Source organism: Pinus tabuliformis, chromosome 4_1 (genome assembly GCF_031772625.1).
Source record: "Pinus tabuliformis cultivar Carrire ecotype Pingquan chromosome 4_1, CPIR1, whole genome shotgun sequence".
NCBI lineage: Eukaryota > Viridiplantae > Streptophyta > Pinopsida > Pinales > Pinaceae > Pinus > Pinus tabuliformis.
This window is the reverse complement of record NC_142303.1, coordinates 196,451,011-196,473,511: the sequence shown is the minus strand read 5'-3', so window position 1 is coordinate 196,473,511 and position 22,501 is coordinate 196,451,011. Positions and strand designations below refer to the sequence as shown.

Here is a 22,501-nt window from a genome sequence, read left to right as displayed (position 1 = left end):
GCCCACCTGAAAAGCTTCCAAAAAGTCGCATTATAGACAACTGCTAAAATAAGTGTTCAAACAAATACCCAATTTACTAAACCATTTGTTTTTTTTAATGAAAGACAAATTAAATCAAAAAATAAACTATTTTTTTTTTTAAATCACACTTAAAAATACAATGTTATTTTTACCGACCTGCCATTGACGCTTTTCGCTGACCCTTCGCTATTATATATGTTATTTATCAAGGCGGTGTGAGCTGAGTTCAATGCGTCCCCTGACAGTTCGATTCACTCATACAGAAGGAAAATCTGCGTGAGCTGAGCTATGTGGGTCTCTCGACCCTTTGCTTCGGTAACAGAACATGAAAATCGGCGTGAGCGGAGTCGTGTGAGTCCCTCGACCCTTCAGTTCGATAATAGAGCATGAGAATCTTTCTTTCGGGACGTACTCTCTACCTTTCTTGCCCTTGCTCCCTCTCAGCCTTGAGGAAATACAAGTTCTTGGAGTTGGATATTAGCTGCAAGTTCTTTCGAGTTTTTCTCGGGTAAAATTTGTATTTGTATTGATATTTGCGATGCCGAAGGTTCGAACTAATCGCATTAAGTATCCGAACGGATGGGAACTGATCGAGCCCACTCTCAGGGATTTGGAGACTAAGATGCGCGAAGGTATGGACGAACCCACTACGAATTTGTATCTTCTCTGATTTTTTTTATAAGATTAGGGTTCTCAACGGAGAGTTTCTGTTTTTAAACCCTTTATGAAATTTACTGTTTTGGACGTCTCAATGCCTATGGAAGATTTGTCATTCTTGCAATCCCTAGAAATGGATTCAAAGATATAGTTCTTGTGTGCGAGGATAATCATTAGCAAAGTGCATATTGACAAATTCCTTTCCGGAGATCAATTGAATTTGACCATAAGTTCTAGCGGCTTCCCGAAGGCAATCTAAGGCTTAGCTAGATAAATAAGGGGCCAACGGGTATAGTCTTAGTCACCAGGTTCTAGTTCGAGTTCGAGTTCGAGGACCATGAAATTCGAATAAAGTTCGGCAACTCAAATTTTGTCGATAAAATTCGACATATAGAAATTCGAAAAAAAAAATGTATATTAAAGATAGATATATCATATGCATATGAGAAATGGTATGGAGTGAATTTTATCATGATTATCCTTATAATCAGACTATTAAATGCTTAATATCAAATTTTATATCAGAATAGATCAATTTTTCAATAGCTGCACTCACCAATTGTTAGCTCAAAACCAAATATCAGACCTTTATGACTGCTGCAACCACAGTTTGTTAGCCCACATACACATGCCAATAACAGATCAGCCTTATAGAGAAATAACTAGCAGAGCTAGGGAATGAAAATTTGGAGATTTGACCACAAAAAAGTGATGTTTAATGCTTGATACTTGGTGACCAACCCTTGCAAGGTCTGAAAAACGCCGAATTTCCCTTGAAAAACGCCGAATATGTTCGTTTTCCCTTGAAAAACGCCGAATTTCGAATTTAATGCTTCAAATTCGGCGTATCTGGTGACTAAGGGTATAGTTGGCAACTGAAGCGATAAAGAATAATCTCTGCAGTCAAATTCCTTTATTCTTGAAAACCTTTAAACAAAGTCCCACGACCTTCTTTAGGATTAAGAAATCTACAAAATTGAGACATATATTTGCGAACCTTTTAATCCCGTGCCAGTGTCCTAACATCTATACTATCAAAAAGCCATTAAACCGACACTTTAAAAAACATGAAATCATGGGCAACATGGGTGGGGTTCTTATTTCCTGTCTGAAGGAATCATGTAGCACAGTTTTCCATGGAGTCTCAGTCAGCTGAAGCATATGCCTTGTTGAGAAATCTAGCGCACTTAGATTAGGGTGATTTCTTTTATTTTCATAACTGCTTGTGATGTTCTTTTACTTAACTTGATGTCCTTGTAATTAACTTCTCCTTTATCTCAATTATTATTGTGTTTTTTTATCATCAAATAGCTACCAAACAATGAAGATCAATGAGACAAAAGGACATAAAATGTAGGCTGCAAGCCAGAGCCAAAACCTCTCCTCTTGAGAGGAAAACCCACAAGAATTCTTCACTTCTTATAGAATCTTCATATGACAAATTTCAAGACCTAAGACATAAGACCAAGACTCCTCCAAGACCAATTCAAACCTCTTCTTGATGAACTTGCTTCTCACAAAGTCAAAGCCAGTGAAACTTGCTCCAATACTTCAGATTTTGGCTTCAATTCAGAAATTTGGTCACTGCTTCAGGTCTACAATTTTCGGCCTGCCTGCAACTTCTGCAGTATCACATGTGTGAGTGGTTCAGGACAGAATTGTAATCCTCTTTCCTTCGCTTGGCTTGATTCTCTTCCCTTGGCAACTCGGCTTGCAATCTGATCTTCTTTGACACTTTATTTCGGCTCCTTTAGTGACTGTAATTTTCTGCAACAAGTGATGCCCTAGTCTTTTTGCACGTGTGAGAGATTCAGCCCTAAAACAATCCTTGAAATTTTGCTTTTTCTCCTTTTTGTGTTGTCCTCTTCTTCGCTGGCTATAAAGCTCCTTTTTCCCTTGTGATCGAACTAGTTTCTTGCTCCAACGAACTCGTTGGATTCTCTCTAGATGAGGTTGAGTTTTCCCTTATATGTAGGCTTCTCATGGTGGTCGAATAGCCCTAATGAGGCTGACTTCACTGCTTGAAGGTTGACTTGTTTCTTGTAAGTCGACTTGTTCTTGGAGGGAATCTTTTGACCCTTTTTGACTTACGAAACTTATTTTGACATGATACAATATGCCCAATAGGGTCTTCACCAACATTGCACGAAGCGGGGACGAAATGGGGACGTTTTTTTGGAAGTGGGGAAGCGGAAGCGTCATTTTCTAAAAATCTAGGAAGCGAAGCATCTACTATATATATATATATATTTTGCATTTATATTCAAAACAAACATCCCAAATACCAAATTAGTTGTAGAAGACATGAAAACATGCTTATTTTTACATAAATCAAGATAGATATGGCATCCATAAATCCATTGTACATCAATGATCTAAGTCATAGGACACGTCCTCCAAGGTCCCGTGTCCCGTATTTTACGTGTCGGACACGAAAATGGCCCTAAAATGTGTCGAAAACGTTTTTCATTGTGTCGTGTAAAATGTAAAACGTATTCGCCGGTTTTTGTCGTGTCCTGCATCAGGATGTTTGAGAGTGGTTCCGGCCTCATTCAATTTCATATGGAGAAAGTAGAATTTTAGATTTCATTCAAAATGCAACAGACTTATCAGTTTTCAGGATTTCAGGATTGGGAGATTGTAATGTTTCCAGGTGACACCACCTGCCCGGGCTACCCCTGCCACCAGAAGAGAACATGGTCTACCTCCTATAGCTCCTACTTCTAGTTCTTCAGCTTCTAGAGCATAGCAAACTCCACTGCCAACTCCACCAGCACCAGCATCTACATCTAGAGGGAAAGGGAAAGTTGTGGCATTTTCTCGCAAGAGCTTCTTATGTGCTTGTAAGTTGTACATGAACAATGAACATTGAATATTCAAGAATCAAGACCAAGCATATCACATTCTAATTTCTAAATAGTAAATTTGTTTTTATTTATTTTTTTAAAGTGAACTATGAACTTTGAGAAGTAATTATATTTTAATTTGATTAGATAAGCTACAACCTGCAATTTAATATGGATAAAAAACTATATTTCGGTATATATATATATATTAAATATATATAAAATGTGTCCCCCGTGTCCTATTTCCAGGTCACTGCGTTTCGTATTTAATACTCGTGTTTACATGTCTTCCGTGTCTCGTGTCCTTGTGTCATGTGACTTAGTCAATGATTTATTATTCGAGCATCAACCATCTATATTCTAGCAATTACAAATATACATCAAATTTTTAAGCATATTATAAAACATAAAACATAAAGCATATTATCTAGCAAGTGAACAACTGTCAACATTAGTCATGTACAAAATTCAAATAATAATGTTTACAAAATAGACGACTTGGCCACCACCAAGACAAAAAGGTTCAATTTCACTACAAGCCTACAAGTCTAATGATTAATCTATGACAAAAGTAGTAAATTGTGAATATAGCTACTAATCTCTTCTCCTTCCACCACGAAAAGAACGTGGCGGTGGGCCTCCACGTGGTGGCAATGAAGAAGATGGTGCATGTGGAAGTTGTGGCATTGAAACTGATGAAGACGAACTCCCTGTTGTTGGTGTTGAACCATGGAACCTGGAAACCAAGTGACCAGATGGGGGTGGCATCTCAACTCGATCATCATCATCATCCTGGAATCGCTCAAAAAATTCGTACAAAAAAAACCACTAGGTAACAAAAAAAATTAAAAACAGGAATTAGAGAAAGGCTTTATAAGCAAAATTAACACATTTGAATTCAATGGACATAACACTTATTGACTGAATTTTGAAATTCATACCACAATGGACATACCTGTAAAAGAGCATCCTCTAATTGCTCTAATCGCAACACTCCATCCTCCAAATCGGGCTCCTCTGGATTCCCGTCCCAAACCTTAAGGTCTTAATTTTGCTTTGGATCATCATAGTAATGGGACAACCATCGCAAGTTGTAATGGACATAAACCAAGCTCTCTGCCCGGTCTAAACTCGATCCGTTCCTTTTAACATTGTGGATGAACGAATAAGAGCTCCAACACCTCTTTGCAGAAGTGTTTACCATCTATGATAGCACATACAATGCCAAAGTTTGTAGAAGTGGAGTAGCACCTCAATGCATGTTCCACCACTCAAGATAAGAAAAAGCCTATCGATCTCTAATTGCATGCATGCTCCTAAATGGACCAGTGCTAATCGTATAGTTGTTCAACTGTCTCCATACCATGGCAGCCTCCTTCTCATTAGGGACTAATTTACTCAACGCAATCATATATTTTTCATGAACCTCTGGATCTGGGTGTGGTTTTCTCTTGCTTCCCCCCCATGCTCTGGTGTTGAAAGCCATGATGGATGATAGTATTTAGGTGTCAAAATATAGGCTAATGTATGCAATGGAACATTTAGCATTTCCCATCGGTTTTCCACCTCTGCACGAATATAATTGTACAAGGTGATATCTCTAGGCTCAACAATGTCTTTAATTTGCCCTAACATGCTATCCATTTGCTCATACACCTCCCCAATTATTGGTCGATCTGAATATGCAAACTTGATCATGTAATAAATTGGTTTGGTGATTTGCAAAACATATTTAACGTGTGACCAAAAGTACATGTCAAGAATAGTGTCCTTGGCTATATTAGCACCATCTCCATTAGTGTTAATTTCCTCCCATGATTCAACGATCACCATATTAGTTAAAGCTTGTCTCACCTTCACTAGCCGCCTAAAGGTGACGTAATAACTTGCAAATCTTATTTTTGCAAGTTTAAGCAAATGCAACTCGGAGTAAGTGCCATAGAAGTAGTTTACCCTTGTATGCCCTGTGATAAATTTAATGAGTTGCTTCTCTCTCCTGTAAAGCTCATTAATCCACACATGTTCTTTATGCTTCACAATATCATGCATCAAAAGGTTCAACGTGTGCTTTAGGCAACCAAACCAAAAGATGTGTGGATGAGTACGCTCAATAACTTTTCCTGCTGCCTTACAATTTGCTGCATTATCTGTGATCACTTGAACCACATTATTCGGACCAACATCTCTGATTGATTGCAATAGGAAATCTGCATTGTTTTGGGAAGATGCACTGATGGAGGAGTCATGACATGTAATAAATACTGCATCACTAGCAGAAACACCACGAACGTTCATCAAATGTTGGTTTCTAATTTTTGTCCAACCATCTGATACAATGGATACCCCACAATCCACCCACTCATTTGTAAAACGTGTCAAAGCTATTTGAACCTTTACTTTTTCTCTTTCTAATAACATTGTTCTAGCTTTCTCATAGTTGGGGGACTTGTATCCTTTTGGGGCTTCATTGATGGCCTTTACCATTTCATGCCAATAGGGAGAGCGAAGCACATTGAATGGTACACCGCAAGCACAAAGAAATCAGACTATCTTTCCATCCACATCATCCCTCCCAACAACATTAAGGAAATCCCCTATTGTTCTTTTACCTCTAGAGCTTGCAGAAGTACCATGAGGAGATGAGCTACCAAATCTAGAGGTTGCACTTGATTCAAACTGAATTTTTTGTTTCTTGCTTTTTTGTTGTGCAACCACCTTTATTGGATGTATTTTCTTCTTTGTTCAACGGAAATGTTTGGGCAAATTTGTATTCCCACAACACCCTTTTTATCATCACTGTCCATCACCCCACAAAGCTGCCTTCTCACATGGGTATATGAACCACTAAATGGTTTTCCTCCATGACAACCATGAGGGCACAAAAATTTGTGGCTTCCACCACCCTTTCCCCCTTCAAGTTTGGTCACATAGTTCCACAAGGGTGTCAATGTAACTTTCCCCTCTAGTGTTTCAGTGTTCCCTTAAGGTTCATCCCCTTTCTCTTCAACCCCTTCCTCCTCATCATACATTGGGTCACTCATATGGGGACCACTATCCTCTTGTTCTTTTTCCCTTATGACAACCATGAGGGCACAAAAATTTGTGGCTTCCACCACCCTTTCCCCCTTCAAGTTTGGTCACATAGTTCCACAAGGGTGTCAATGTAACTTTCCCCTCTAGTGTTTCAGTGTTCCCTTAAGGTTCATCCCCTTTCTCTTCAACCCCTTCCTCCTCATCATACATTGGGTCACTCATATGGGGACCACTATCCTCTTGTTCTTTTTCCTCCATGACAACCAAAAGTGGAATGATACATAGAAGCCAAAAGAACACCATCTTGGAATATGGATATAGGTGATGGACAACCTGCAATTAAATGAGCAAGTAGAAAGAATGGGAAAGAGTAGGAGAGAGAGGAGAAAAATACAAAAACAATGACAAAAAAATGAGGGAGTTTGGGTTTGCAATTACCTCTTTAGCTCTTGTAGATGGAAGCCCTTCTTTACTCCTCCAAGCTCCTCCTCCTCCTCCTCCTTGTAGCTCCTCCTTCTTCACTCCTCCAAGCTCTCCTCAAGTGTCTCCTCTCTTTCTCCTCTCTTCTCCAAGCTCTCATAAAATAGAAGTGAGCAAATGAGAGATGAAGGGGTCTTTTAATCCCTTCACTCCTTGCCCTAACCCAAGTTGGACCCACCCCTAACAAATAAAAGTGAAAAAAAAGCCAAAATGTGGTCCGCGTGTCAGAAACAGCCGATTGCCCGACGAAGCTGTCACGATCTGTACGGATCCGACCTAGAACTGCCGCGGATCATACAACCAATCTGCTGTACGAAACACGTTTCGAAATTTCCGAAATGCGGATTGGGCCGTACAGTTCCGATAGGGCAAGAACTGTTTTTTTTGCTTGATCTGCGTTTCGGAAATTCCGAAACACGTTTCGTACAACAGATCACCCACGGATCCGTACGAACCACTCAGGCTTTTGATCTGGGGGGGGGTGTTTCCTGCAACACTGGTTTTCACATATGTCAATGACTTTTTTGACTCCTAGACTTTATGACAAAGCCCTAAAAACACTCAATGGGTGCTTGACCTACAAATAAGATGACCTTGAGCATGAAACCCATGCTTCAAAATAATATTAATAAATTTTCTTTCTCTTTACATCAAATACATAAAATCATGATTATATTAGACATTATGAATACCGAACCTAGTTAAATTTTCCAACACTCCCTCTTAACTAGGGAAGTATTCATAATACATAAAAGGTACTTGGACATTCTCATGCTAAAGAATTCTCATAAGAAGAGCCAGATTGGTAAGCCATCTTATAAGCTATTTATTCAGCTTAAATCAGTGCATCTCATCATATCAACCAACATTGTCACATAGCAAGGCCTTGACTAACAACTCTCTCTCTATAAGAATAGAGCACAATGATGGGGAGACAATGACTAATATACACCTTCATCATTGTCTTTCAAGGCACATACCCCATCCGGATGTTCACAAGTTATGTCCTTTTAGGATCATTCCCATCTTGGATTTATACATCCTCATGGAATTTCCTCTTCGACTACTCTTGCCTATTGGATGCCATACCTCATCCTCAAAGAGTATCAAAATAAATCTTAGATGCTTACCCAATCCTCCATTCTTTCTTCATAACATGAAGACAAGAATGATGTGTCTATCTCTCCCTCTCAACAAGGGAGGATTCACACATTCCTATAAAAGGAATATACCCAAGCTCCCTCTTAACTAGGGACTTGTTTCCAACAACAACTATCTGCTCTTCGGTGGAGATCATAGTACTATTAGTTGCTTGTAGCGGTCCTCCTCATGTCATGACCTTCAACTTCATCATGGAGCCTTCTTCTTTGTAGGGCATCGACCATCTTCTCCATCACTTCCCTTCAACGAAACATCATGTTGAACCAATAGTCATGTCATCCTTCTCTTTATTGGGAAGTGACCTTCTAGTCCACACATGGCTATTTTTCATACAACTACCTCTTACAAATCATGTTTCTTTCAGGATCTTCCATTCAATCTCATGAGTACTAGTTGTAGGTGACATCTTACAACTCTCTTTCGGTAGCCCTGTTTCAACCCAATAAGATGTTTTCTCAAAAATCAAAAGTAAACACTAAATCAAAGTTACCTCTTTATGATGACCTTTCGTCATGACATCAACTTCTAGCAACATCGACATCCTTTTGCATATCGTATGAATCCATATCCAAGACATTCATTACCATGGTTCTTCTTTTCCAACATACATATCAAGGTCTTCATACCTTCTTCATGGAGATGCCATAGCTAATCCTTCTTGATAGTAGATGTTGATCACTTATCTTATCTTATGTGATAATAGATGCATCTTCTCATGAACTCTTCTTTCACCTTTCTTCACATATTGCTTTCTCAGGATCTTCTATACATGGTTCTTTCATCATAGGAACCATGATTGTCAACCACCTCATATTCTTCTGAGGTCATATTATGTTGATTTCATCTTGTCGATATGTAGAAGAGTTCAAGGCACATTGTTTGCATGCCTTCATATATCATTCTTATGGAAGAGTTTCTTCTTCTTTCGTCATGCTCATGAGATAAAGCATTTTAACCATTCTATTTGGAACCATATGATGACACAAATTTATCTATCAAATATATACATACCTATTCCTTCTTTTGGTCATTTAGACTTCCTTCGATAACTTCCTTTCCTTGCTTGAAGACGAAAGATGCTTCAATCAACTTGACATGTTGCACTCTTCTGTCAACATACCTTCATCCTTCTAACCAGTAGAACCCATACAAGGTGGAATGTAGATTATCATCGAGACACTTGCTTCTTATAAGTAGAGGTGAATCTTCTAACAAAGATTCCAATGGAGAATCTTGATGATCCTTATTCTGCAAATGCTTCTTCCGAATGATGATGATTTATGATGATCTATCTTTTGTCTTTACTAGATGACTTCAATTATATAAATTGCGACTTTGATTATCCTTGTATGCTTTCAATGAAGATGCCATGAGCTACATTCTTTATTTCATGTACTATGACTGCTTCAACCATATAAACTCTACTTCAACTATCTTTCCATGCTTCTATGATGATCAATGATGTCATCTCTATCTCTGCTATAATGCATCCTATCATACTTGTGATGCTTTCCATCATGACTACGAACTTCTATATGCTTGAAAGTAGATTAAGTGTGTGAGAGACCTTCTAATAATGGAGGTCTATCACTTCCCCCTTCTTTGATTTCTGCTTTTCAGGTTCTTCAACTTCTTTGGTGACATGGGCTTCATTTCTTTCCTTTCTCTTTTTCTTGTCCTTCTTAAGTTTAGGACAATTCCTTTTGAAATGCCCATATTCATTACATTCATAGCATTGGATCTTAGACATGTTAATTTTTTTTTGAAACTTCTTTTGAGGCTCAAACTTTCCAAATTTTCCTTTCCTCCTTGCCATTGCTGCATATGCTTGTGTTTGTTCATTTCAATGTTGCATTAATCGTTATTGGGATTAAATCGGCACGGGGAAAAAATCGGAAAAAATAAAAATCAGGAAAAAATTGGTAAAAATCAGGAGTGTTGAGTTATCCTCCTCGTTAACCAGCCTTGGAACGTCCTTGAGGAAGTCTTGAGCTTCCTCGTCATCCTCCGCACCTTCTTCTTTGTACAACTATTGAAAATGAGAGGTTGTAGCCTCTTTTATCAGAGTTGTGCCTTTGAGAACAACCCCATCCGGCGAGGTGATTTCAGCAATGTGATTTCTAGAAAGATGGGTTCGAATTTGCTTGTGGAAGAAGGCTGAATTTTTGTCTCCAGACGCAAGCTAGAGATTGCGTGATTTGAGCCTCAAGGATTCTTCCTCCTCTCTGAATGACCGAAGGGTGCTGATTTGGAATTCTTGCTCGCTCTGTATTTCTGAGCAAGTAATGTCTTGCATCTACAGGCCCATTTGCAGATCCAGCAGCTGCTTTGTGTTCTGCTTTCTATGACTAGTGGGGGAATCAATGGGCTTTTTTATCCAATGTTTCAAGGTTGCTTTGGTGGCCTTTATCTTTTGCTCCCAGACATAGCTGGGCAATCCGTGAGCATGGATGGACCAGTTCTTCTTGACTGTGTCCATAAACCCTTCTTTGTTTGCAGAGAGAGGGCTGATCCGGAAGGGGATTGTCCCCAAATTTTCTTCTTCTTCTAGCAGAAGGAGGATGGGTTTATGATCTGAAGTCCACTTTGGCAGAATTTTTGTGGAAATGATCTTCTTCTTGGAGAGGAAGGTGCTCTGAAGTAGGAATCTGTCCAACCGGGCTGAGATATGCTCCACCCCTGCTCTGTTATTTGTCCATGAGTTTAATAGCTTCAGGGAGACCTTCCTCCAGGTTTACTAATACACAAATTCTCGCACAGGAGTACTGGTCCCTTCTTCTGCTCGATCGATGTATTTGCCAAGTTTATTGCCTATGGTTTCTAAGGATTTGGGGTTCCAACAATGCAGAGGTAAATGGGGCAAGCGCACCCAGACAGGGACAGCCGAGGGCACATCCTGTGTCGGATCGAAGTCTGGAGTCCATTGATTTAGATACAAACCTTGAGGCCCCATGAAATACGGGTCGTTTCTGAATATGAGGTTCCTATCTTCTGTTGCTTCAAATACGAATACAAAGAAGCCTTTGCCGACGAAGTGACTTTTGATACCTTCCTTGACCAGAGATCGCCAATTCCTTTGCACCCAGGCATCCACAGCTTTAGGCGAGGGCCATAGCCCAGTGAACTATCCAATAAGCCCTCTTTCTGCTAGGTTCAATGTCGCTTTGCAGGGTTCTTCAGTCGGCAGAGCAACTGTGGGGATGGAATCCATTCTTTTGACAAACTTTTGTTGGTTTTCGGTTGCTGGCAGTTTATTACATGCTGCAACCAGATCCTGGAACGCAGCTAGCTCAAGTGGAAGGGATGGATCCAATTCGCGGCTCCCTCCTGGGGCCATGCCGCCGGAGCTGCGCGCAGTCTCACGGTGTGGCTATGGCTCATCACGCGCGCCCAGGGCTCCCGATCGCTCCTACCGTCCTCGGATGCACCAGTCTCCCGCTGTTTGTGGCTCCTCATGCGCAGAGCACAGGAACATGTCATGAAACCCATGCTTTAACAAGTCAATTTTATTGATAATAAAAAATCTTTTTCTTTCTTTGGATAAATGTATTTCGTTATGAATTAAGTACAATTATGAAGACTGAACCTAGTTACATTCTTCAACACTCCTTAACTAGGGAGGTATTGATATTTACATATATCTGTAAAGGTACATGGAAGATCTCAAATCACATGATCTACAAAGAGTTTAGGCACTTACAGTGCCACGGACTAGATTCCTGACTAGGGAAATCTATCCGGGTGGGATTAAGATGGACTAAAGCTTTCAACCTCCCTAGGTACCATTAGGCTTACTTTCTAACCATCAACCTAGGGAACTAGGTGTGTAATGCAAGGTCAGAGCTCTACGACCAAGGCCACCTTCCCTACTTCGGGAACTAGACATCAACAAATATGCTGGCCAGATGTCCTAACAAGTCAATTTTATTGATAAAAAAACCTTTTTCTTTCTTTTGATAAATGTATTTCATTATGACTTAAGTACAATTATGAAGACCGAACCTAGTTACATTCTTCAACACTCCTTAACTAGGGAGGTATTCATACTTACATATATCTATAAAGGTACATGGAAGATCTCAGATCACATGATCTACGAAGAGTTTAGGCACTTACAGTACCACAAACTAGATTCCTGACTAGGGCAATCTATCCGGGTGGGACTAAGATGGACTAAAGCTTTCAATCTCCCTAGGTACCATTAGGCTTACTTGCTAACCATCAACCCAGGGAACTAGGTGCATAATGCAAGGTCAGATCTCTATGACCAACGCCACCTTTCCTACTTCGAGAACTACACATCAACACATATGCCGGCCAGATGTCCTCCCAGGCATTTTGTATCACACAAGATGCCTCCTCAAGTCTCTTCGAAACACTTTTCGTCAACGAAATCAGTGTTATCAACCAAACCAAATATGCTTCTCAAATATTCAAACTTCTTATTAGGAAGAGACTTTGTTAACACATCAACTACTTGTTCGTCTGTTGGAACATATTGTAGCTTCACTATCCCATCAAACTTCTAATATAGTGGTACTTATTGTTGATATGCTTTGTCCTTGCATGAAACATGGGATCTTCAGAGATCTTAATGCTGCTTTGATTTTCACAATTTATCACAGTAGGACTTAGAGGTTTTTCAAACAAATCCGACAGAAGTTTCCTTAATGATATAACTTCCATTCCTACTTCACATGCAACAACATATTCTACAATTGGATCTTGCTTTCCTTCTTTCAACAACACCTTAATATTCTCCAATTTCTTCTTCAACATATCCAACATGACTATAATGTGCCCTCCCTCTCAACTTGGGAGATATACCCTTTCTTTTATCCACGCTCCCTATTAACTTGGGGAGATCAACTTCTTTCTTTGACATTGGAGAATCTTTCATGGCTTCTATCCTTCTTCATATAACTTTCTTCATCATGCTTATCAATCAAATCAAATTTACTTACGAACATCTTCATCATCTTGAAGATTATGTACCTGCACAACTCAGACAACAAGTACAAAAAAATACATATATAGAAGCATGAACTTAACTATATCAAAATAATGGAAGCATTAGACTTTAGACATCAAATACCTAAACTTAGTTAGGTTCATAATCAACAAGGGACACATACTGTTATATTTCAACTTCTTGCTACGGTTTTGTCATAAACCCTAGACTTCATCATCAAGACTTTTGAGCAACTTAATTAGGATAACAATCTTCATTATATCTAGGGTCTCAATATTTCTTCCAGAGATATGACATACTCTACTATAATATATTGCAAACTCTAGAAGCAATTCAAACAACAATACATCTAACAAGTTTAGAATTCATATGTTAGACTTCTACTAGGATTTAATGCAAACCCTAGATTTCATCTTTGAGATACTAAGCCTTAGATGTCAACAAATAAAATCAAGCACAACATAATCTAAGGTTTCGACGATATGACCAACTTCTACTAGGGTGTGTTGTAAACCCTAGATTCATCATTAAGGCTAAACAATATCATCACATCATATCCTAGAATGTCAACCTTCAACTAGGGCTTAGTTACAAACCTTAGAACTTTGCACACTATAAACATCAACAATTTGGTTAGCACATATATCTAGGATTTCATAATCATGCACAGTTATATCAATATCCATTAGGTAAGCCCAAGACACAAATATCAATACATTTAAAGTCATACATATAATGATCTTGATTAGGCTAGGGTTTTGATCAGACAGACAAACATACACCTGGCGTTTCCTTCCTAGGAGCTTACTTTCGATACATAAGGGTTTTACTTATAAACCCTAATTTATCAAAACCTCAAGGTCTAGGAATAAATCACCATCCAACCCTAAAGGACTAGGGTTTCCATAATAGTAATAAAACTCCATTCATTACAATACCATCAAAACCCCAAACATCAAAAGAATAGTATTTTCTAGATTTCATTAGTAACCCTAAGTAGACTAGGCTTTTTCACATTGGCATTGACATACCCTTAGGTTAGGGTTTTACAAAGAACCTTTTAGGGTTCCACAAACATAATGATTGTAATGAGGGTAGATTTGATGTAATGATTAATTACCCAAGCAAGAGTCTCTATGATTCAGAGGTCCTAGACATAATGATGTTAGTAATGTAACACAAATTTCAAAAGATAATGAACGTACCTTTTAAAAGAGTTTTATAAAGTGTATAGTCTAAGACGTACCTGGAGATGTTCCTTAACAAACCTTGTAGGGATTCCTTGAAGTGCTTTCTTTGAATTAAGCCATGATCTTTTATACCTGTAACAAATACTTCCAAGCAAAATATGTGATACCAAGAACATGATGTTAATTTTCAATCTAGATTTTCTATGCAACAATGGAGGATGGAATCCTAGTATAAACCTTATATATATCAAAAATCAAGTTATCTTTTCTTCCAAACAATACTAGGATTTTACTTGAAAACCTTAGAAGATAAGGATTATGGTTCTTATATGACAAGAGTTTGTATGTCACCTAGGGATTATAGTCTTTACCCTAGACTAACTATAAGCAAGGATTATATGGACCATCTAAGATTTTATAATATTAGATATAAAATCTAGAAGCTCAATAAAATAAATATACGTACCTCGTGTTTACATACCTTTGATTTGATAGTCCATTAGACTTGTTGCATATGCATTTGTTAAATAAGGAACATTGGTAATACTTACTTGATTTCTTTGAGCTGGTTCGTAGAGCGTTGAATACCCTTTGTTTGAGGAGACTTCAGGATCGGATACTGTCCAAAATGTTCCTAGGATGATTGCCCTTTTTGATTACAAGGATCAATTTCTTTCATTCGGATTTCTGCCTTTGCTTTCTACTTCAGATAACTTGATTTTTCATGGGCTCCTTAATTACATTTGCATGAAAAATATTCATGGTTAATTAACCATACAAGATAGGGGTTTTGTCCAACAAGGTGATCTTCAACCTTCTTTCACCATAGCTTTGAAACCATGTTGAGAAATCCATTAGGGTGGTAAATTAATCGATTGCTCTTAGTATGACATTATCTTGTGATGTTTTATTATTAGATCTTCTTCTTTCAATTTATTTTGTTCTTATCATGAAGACTAATGCCAATTAATAAACAAAGGAGGGGACAAGATGTAGGCACACTGCCAGGGCAAAACCCTTATATAGGGGAAAATCTAGTCAAAAACTCTTCCTTTAGTAGATTCAGTACAAAACTGAGATGACCAAGACTCTCATAACATAGACCAAAGACTACTTCCATCCATCAAGTCAACCTTGTCACGTCATACTACAGTTCTGTGGTAGCCCAATCCTACTTCGTTCTTGTAGTAGCCTATGTAATAGCTCGTTCATGCTTTGATTTTGAGTTAGTTTTCTTCATGCTTCGGTCTTGTGAGATCCTAGTCATACTTCGATCTGAGGTAGCCTTATTCATGCTTCAGTCCCAAGATCCTAGTCATACTCCAGTCCTGTGAAAGTCCCAAACAAACTTCGATTACACAACAGTGGTATGTGTTTCGGTTAGTGGTGGTAGCACTCATATCATGACATAATACGCTTCGGTCTTGTAGTGGTGGCACTTATATGATCATTGATAACACAGTCCTTCTGTAAACTTCGGTCCTGTAATGATAGCAAACACAGTCCTGCAACAAAGTTATGTCTCGGTTTTGCGGTGGTAGCCTAGTCTTCGGTCCTGTAATGATAGCCCAGTAATAGTTTCATACTTCGGTTCTCTCGTCTTGTAGTCATATAGTCCTCTTGTCCGAATTATCTTCCTTTGTAATCACCAACCTTATATCCACCTCTTGATGTTAGCGAAGTTTACACACCGATATATAGTTGTTTCCCACTGTGAAATACGTTGACTTGATCATTTTGTGAAGCCGACTTCTGGAGGATTTGTTTGGAGGCCGACGTGGCAAGGTGACTTGATGGAGGAGTCTTTTGACAAAATAATTTTGACTTTGACTTAAGTAAAGATCCTAAAATCCTACAATGGAGGCTTGACCTATATCAATTGACCCAAGCATGAAACCCATGCCTTAACAAGTCAATTTTATTGATAACAAAAATTCATTTTCTTTCTTTTGATAAATGTATTTCATTATGACTTGAGTACAATTATGAAGACCGAACTTAGTTACATTCTTCAACAAAAACTAGTATCAATCTTGCTGTCCAATTATGGAAAAAAAATCCTTACATTGCTTCATGGGCATGAAAATCATAGCAAATGACAAGAAAAGAAGGAAACCATTGGTAGGCAAAGAGGCAAGCAAGAATATGCCTAAATTTATGGAAAAAATCATTAATGTGGGGGTATTTAAGAACATACCTATAAATGGAAGATGAGAAGTCTGTCTGGCTGATTTGGCAAATGATCTTGAACCTTTGATCCACAAAAATATCTTTGTTGTTGACGATAATGATTGTTTGGCCCTCAATCTCTCCTTGAAGATTACCACAAGCTCTTCTCGTTCCTTCTCCAATAGCAAAAAAACCAAAATGGGCAACAAAAACACAATTTTCTTTAAAACCCTGCTGGTGTGCCCTCACCATGATTTTTTATATTGTGGCGCGGTTTTTTTGAAAGAATCGTGTTTTTTCCAATAGTGAAAAAATTGCCATTTTCTGTTGCTGAAAAATCGGGAGGCAGAAAAAATCGCCAATTTCACGAAAATCGTGATTTTTCGCCTATTTTATCGACAATCTTAGTTGTCATCCCAAATTTTGTGTGTTATATAAGAAAGTTGAGCAAAAGGATAGAATCTCAGACTTAGAATTGGTTGATCACAATCAGTTTGTCATCACAAATTTTCTGTATTTTATTTAAAGTATTGAGCAAAAACTAGAACTTTTGACTTACAATTGGTAGAGGTTTTGCTATGGCCTCTTAATGCTATCCTTAACCTCAATTTTGACTAGGGATAGAACAATTCCAAAAAAATCACTAATATGCGCAAATTCCAAGGAAGGAGGCTTGTAGAATCGGTAATCTTCCATAAAAATGATAAAGGAAAGATTCAACATAACACTAATCCATCTCTCTAATGACGATTAATTAAGATGAGTTCCCATTGCCGAGGATAGTGAATTTATTGGACAATATTGGAGCAAAGTAACTGAAAAATCCTTTTCTGCAATGTCGGGTTTGGATCTTGAAGGAATGAGGGTAAACAAAGGAGGTGATACCAGGATCAGTGCCACAGGTATGTATCGACTGTAACCAGCCATGGATATTACAGTCAGTCGTCCCCTTGTACCTGACGGCAAACTTAGACTTGCGCTAGATGGTGCAGCAGTGTTAAGGCTTCATTTGGATTTTTCACTTTTCAATGGTTTGCAGGTAGCAGCTCTTAGCAGGGTTTCAGTTGTTTAATCCTGCAACAAACATAGTTATAGCATCCTATTTGTGAAGGAAAATTATCTGCTGAGCAAAATATCTGTTGACAAATTAGCAGTGAGCACTCAACTTCACAAATTGAATGCTTGGTAGCTATGTGGAAGAAAAAGGCGGCTGGAAATTATCTCCAAATGCTTGAGAAATGAGATATTGACAACTGTAATAGCGTGATGTGATCATATTGAGAATCTTCTAAGGTTAGCTTTAATCTGCAGATTCATGGGTGTTTGCAGTTGATACAATAGCCAAATGGATCCAAAAAATCTAGAAGACCTAGACTGGCCTGGACATTTGGTGCTTGGTTTTTTTCTCAAATCCTAGAGATCGGAAGAGAACACACTAATCTTTTGTATGCAACATTGTATGTCGGTTTTGACATGAACAAGTTGACACCTACTTAACTAATTTGAAGCTCTTGGATTTTTGTCAGGAGCAGCCTTTGGAGAATGAAAATATTCCATAGTTCCACCAAGTTTTTGGGATGTGGGGACAAGGGAGCGGGGAAACGCAGGAGCGACCTATGCAAAAGCTCCCCACCAATTTTTCGGAAACGTGGGGGGATGTTGGGGTCTTTAGCACAAGGGACCTCGACAGAAATAGTAAAGTACTAAAAAATTATAAATATATCTTTGAAATTTTATAATTTAACTGTCATTATTATTATATAAATCGACGAATCATATCATTGAAACAAATTTAAAACGGAAAGCATGATACAATCATACATGTAACTGTGACATTGTACAATGAAAATACAAGTTTAAACCATATTGAAGTTCCAACTGTGAATATTGAATTGAAATAAAAGTCAAGTCTCATTCATCAAGATTCAAATTTTTATATAGTCAACTCTAATATATCATATATCAAGATTCGAAACAAACTAATGTCTACAAGCGAAGTCCGAAAGAGAAAAACAGATAACATAAGAACATATCAAATGACAAATGAACATAATTGCTCAAGGTAATGCCCCGCTAGTCTCTGCATCCAATTGTTGCATGAATAAATCATGATCAACCATGTCACCATCTAAATCAGAATCACTTGCATTCTCAAACATACTAAGTGGCACACCAACCAACCCCATTTCTGTCTCATCAAGTCCCTCCATATCTACCTATGCATCATCCTCTGGATTAACATCCCATTGTGTTGTTGGTCCCTTCAAATATGAAATAACCAAAAAAACCCTTCGCCCCCATCGATTCATAGTATATTATAATATTTTAGAATTTTTTTTAGGGATTTGACTTATTTTCTATGTTGCATGGGTTTGTGAACACACGGGTGGTGTTCTCGAACTCATCCCGGGTTCTTATCCCCAAGTACCAGATTCGGGTACGGGTGCTTCTGAGAAGAACCCATAAGAACTGGGTTCTTCTATGAAGAATCAAGTTCTCCAATAAAATTTTTTGGGTTCTTATGTCTTGACAGGGACGAAGAACCCAATGATGGGTACTTGGAACCCAAAAATCGGGTTCTTAGTTCTTATTTTTAAATTTTTAATTAAGTTAATGGGCTTCCACTAATATTCCAGGTAGCTAGTTCTTCATCTTGCGAGAGGAATTGGAGTACTTATGCCTTTATCCATTCAATAAAGAGAAATAGGTTGGGCTCAAAGAAGGCAGAGAACTTAGTGTACATTCATAGCACACTTTGTCTCATATCTTGAAAAGACCCTGGGTGCAAGGAGGGTCCTTTCAAGAGATGGGACCAATACACAGATGATGCTATGTGTGTGGACGAGGAAATACAACCAAATGGCCTTATTGAGCTACCTCCAGTTGCTATGGATGAACAAGAGCCTCAAGATGAGAGTGATTCCTACCCGGAGAGCGTGCTAATTGAAGATTTGAGTGATGCTGATGACATGGACGCTGATGACATGGCTTGAGGAAGCCATTGTTCACTATTAGCTATTTTTATTTTAGCATTTTAAAATTTCCCAGTTCATGTTTGGAGATGCCTTATGTAGTATGACAATGGACATATATCATGATTCTTATTAATATGTAAACTCCAATTTGCATTTAATATCAAACTAGAAATTTTGAAATTTCAATATGAATGTTGAATGTTGAATGATGTGCATGTTTAAATCTTTAAAGTTTGAATCATAAATATTTTGTTTTCTTGTTTAAAGTTGAAAAATATACAAATTCATATATATTATAATTCATAAAATATAATATTTATATTTTATATATAAAAATTATATTATACACCTGACGAACCCACGTACCCTATTTCAAAAAATGACAGTACCCGTCCCCGAACCCAGGTTTCCTGGCAACATAGCTTCTTTTTTAATGATTTGACCTCATTTTTTTTGGAAACTCAAGAAACACACCCCCCCCCCCCCCAACCCCTTTTCGAGTTTCCTCGCGTTTCCATTTTTGGGGATGTGGGGGAAGGTCCCCTAGACGTCCTCACGTCCCTGGAGTGCAAGGAAACACGAGGACGCGTTTCCCAGGTGGGGGAACGCGTTCCTGTGTAACACTGAAATATTCCATTGAACTAGATGATCCACACTAAATAGTCAAGCAGAATATCTTTGTTATAATCCTAATGGTGGTATGCATGGGATCCCTCAATTAACACCTTGCACTGCGTGAGCATATAGTTGGCTAGGGGAATCCAAATTCAGTAGCAGAAGTGCAGGAATTTTGAAGTTACAATCCATACAAGATAGGGGTTTTGTCCAGTACATTTGCACCATAATGACTATGTTGACCTCCATATATACATATTCTTACTCATTGCCCATGTTGGCCCACTACTGGGATGACTCACTATTATCTATATATTAACCACATAACGACCCTCACTAGTGTCATAACAAACTGGCACACGTATCCACAGCAATAGACATGTTTGAGAACCCATCCTTGAAATGGCAAAGAAAAGGAAGCTATCAAAACAGTTTTTATATATACCGTGTCCAGTGGGGTATTATATCCGGATTTTTCTTAAAGACTGATATATCCATATCCAAATCTGTATCCATACGAGCATCTGTAACTGAATTTACTAATAAATGCTGTTTTTTGCCGGGGACCAATGTTCATGATTGCTTCTTCACCATTTATTTTGTTTTAGTTTCACTACTGGATGGAATAAGCATTGTGATAGAGATAGGTTATAACGCTTGTCAACTAAGAGATCACTAGTTTAATTCAACTATTTGTTGTCTGTTAATTATAGTGAGAATCTATTCTCAAACAAATTTTCCTTGGTTTTATCACGCAGCGGAGCAAGAAACTCATGAAGGCAAAAGGAAGTGTGAAACCCTTTGGCCTATTTTTAGGGCCGCACATCAAAAAAGTCGATATGTGTTTGATTTGTATTACCGCCGCAAGGAAATATCCAAGGAGCTGTATGAATTCTGTCTAGACCAAGGCTATGCAGATCGCAATCTAATTGCAAAATGGAGAAAGGTCAGTAGATGATCCCACTAACATTTAAATATCTATGATGCAAGGCAACTGAGGCAACAGCTCTTTGAGACATAATTTTGCTTATATAACTATTTACCTTTACTGTATCCTCTTCCCATCCATTCTAGCTATGCATTTGTTAGGGTGGATGTTTAAAAAATTTACAATTCAAATGGAGAAGGTTAGAATCGATCTTGGTTTATTTTTAATATAATATTTTAGAAAGCAAATAATGAATTTTTTTTTGTAAATTCCTAGATTAAAATTTGTATGGCAATGCATCGTTATTTCGATTGAGAGAATTTGACTAGTGTTGCTCATGTTGTTTTGCTCCATGCAGTCTGGTTATGAGCGCCTTTGTTGTTTGCGATGTATGCAACCTCGCGACCACAACTTTGCTACTACTTGTGTCTGCAGAGTCCCCAAGCATCTAAGAGAGGAGAAGGTCATCGAATGTGTCCATTGTGGTTGCAGAGGATGTTCTAGCGGGGATTGATTGGATAATAACAATTTGAATAGTTCTTCGGTACGACATATAATTGTGAAACAGAATGTGACATTTTACAGCTGTAAATTTAGTCCAGGGGGAACCTGGAGCTTTACACAAATCATAGTCATGTCCACAAATTTGCCTATTATAGATCACAACAACCAATTTACTCTTTTTTGAATTTGCACGGTTCTTATATTTTACTATTTCAAAAAACGAGTGTAAATTGCTCTCTTCTTAGCTTTTTTTTCTGGGAAATTGAACATTTTGCAGCAATAATGTATCAAAAATAAGTTCAATTCGTTTCTTTTTGTCTTGCATGGCATGATACTTTTCGTTTTCCTCTATTAGACTGTAATACTGGCTTCCAGGAGCTACGGAACATAGTTGCCGTGAAAAAACTAGCACAAATCTGCTAGTGAGCTACCATTGTCATGGTTTTGATGATCCACTGTCAATCATCTTCCGTAGTCTACAGCTCCTTGGGAGACACTTGGTAAAGGGAATGCTTAGAAACTTAAACAACTCTCTTGGTTGAATTCATCACCATCCTCAGCTTAAATTCCACTCTGGAGTATCCTTAATACTTTATCTGTGTCATTGAGTTATAGGCCACGGAACTTTTGATCCTGAGGCTGTGCAAAAAATATCCAGACAGTCTATTGTATTGATCTTTGAGAATTAATGAATTCATTGAGGTGCAACTTGAACTAGGGATTAAGAATGAAGATGACAGGCGTGATACAAGTATGAGGTATGAGGTTCTTCAGCGCCAGGACAGAACTGGCTTGGAGCATGACTAAGTTGCTAAGGCAGACAGGGAAATTGCATTGGGTGGAGGAGAATGAAAAACACACTAAGATCTTCTGGGAATGGATGGGCAATGTTGTTAAGACTCTGCAGTCTCTGCCATCCGTAGTTAAGTTCGTTCAGAATTACCTTTTTC

The 22,501-nt window shown here is 38.2% G+C and overlaps 1 protein-coding gene across 1 annotated transcript; it reads left to right on the top strand.

The window, feature by feature from the left end:
- Window positions 1-202: 202 nt before the first annotated feature.
- On the top strand, window positions 203-21,795 carry LOC149174896 (protein BUD31 homolog 1-like). The gene is made up of 3 exons (XM_089419445.1): window positions 203-653; window positions 20,878-21,065; window positions 21,406-21,795. Exons 1-3 carry the CDS (start codon window positions 560-562, stop codon window positions 21,559-21,561), a joined length of 438 nt encoding a protein of 145 aa, XP_089275571.1. The 5' UTR covers window positions 203-559; the 3' UTR covers window positions 21,562-21,795.
- The last annotated feature ends 706 nt before the right edge of the window (window positions 21,796-22,501 follow it).

Bases quoted from the DNA above. Each gene is read 5' to 3' on its own strand.
- LOC149174896 (XM_089419445.1), top strand. From the start codon at position 560: ATGCCGAAGGTTCGAACTAATCGCATTAAGTATCCGAACGGATGGGAA. The intron at 654-20,877 runs GTATGGACGAAC...TTTATCACGCAG, and splicing joins GGAGACTAAGATGCGCGAAG to CGGAGCAAGAAACTCATGAA. The intron at 21,066-21,405 runs GTCAGTAGATGA...TGCTCCATGCAG, and splicing joins TAATTGCAAAATGGAGAAAG to TCTGGTTATGAGCGCCTTTG.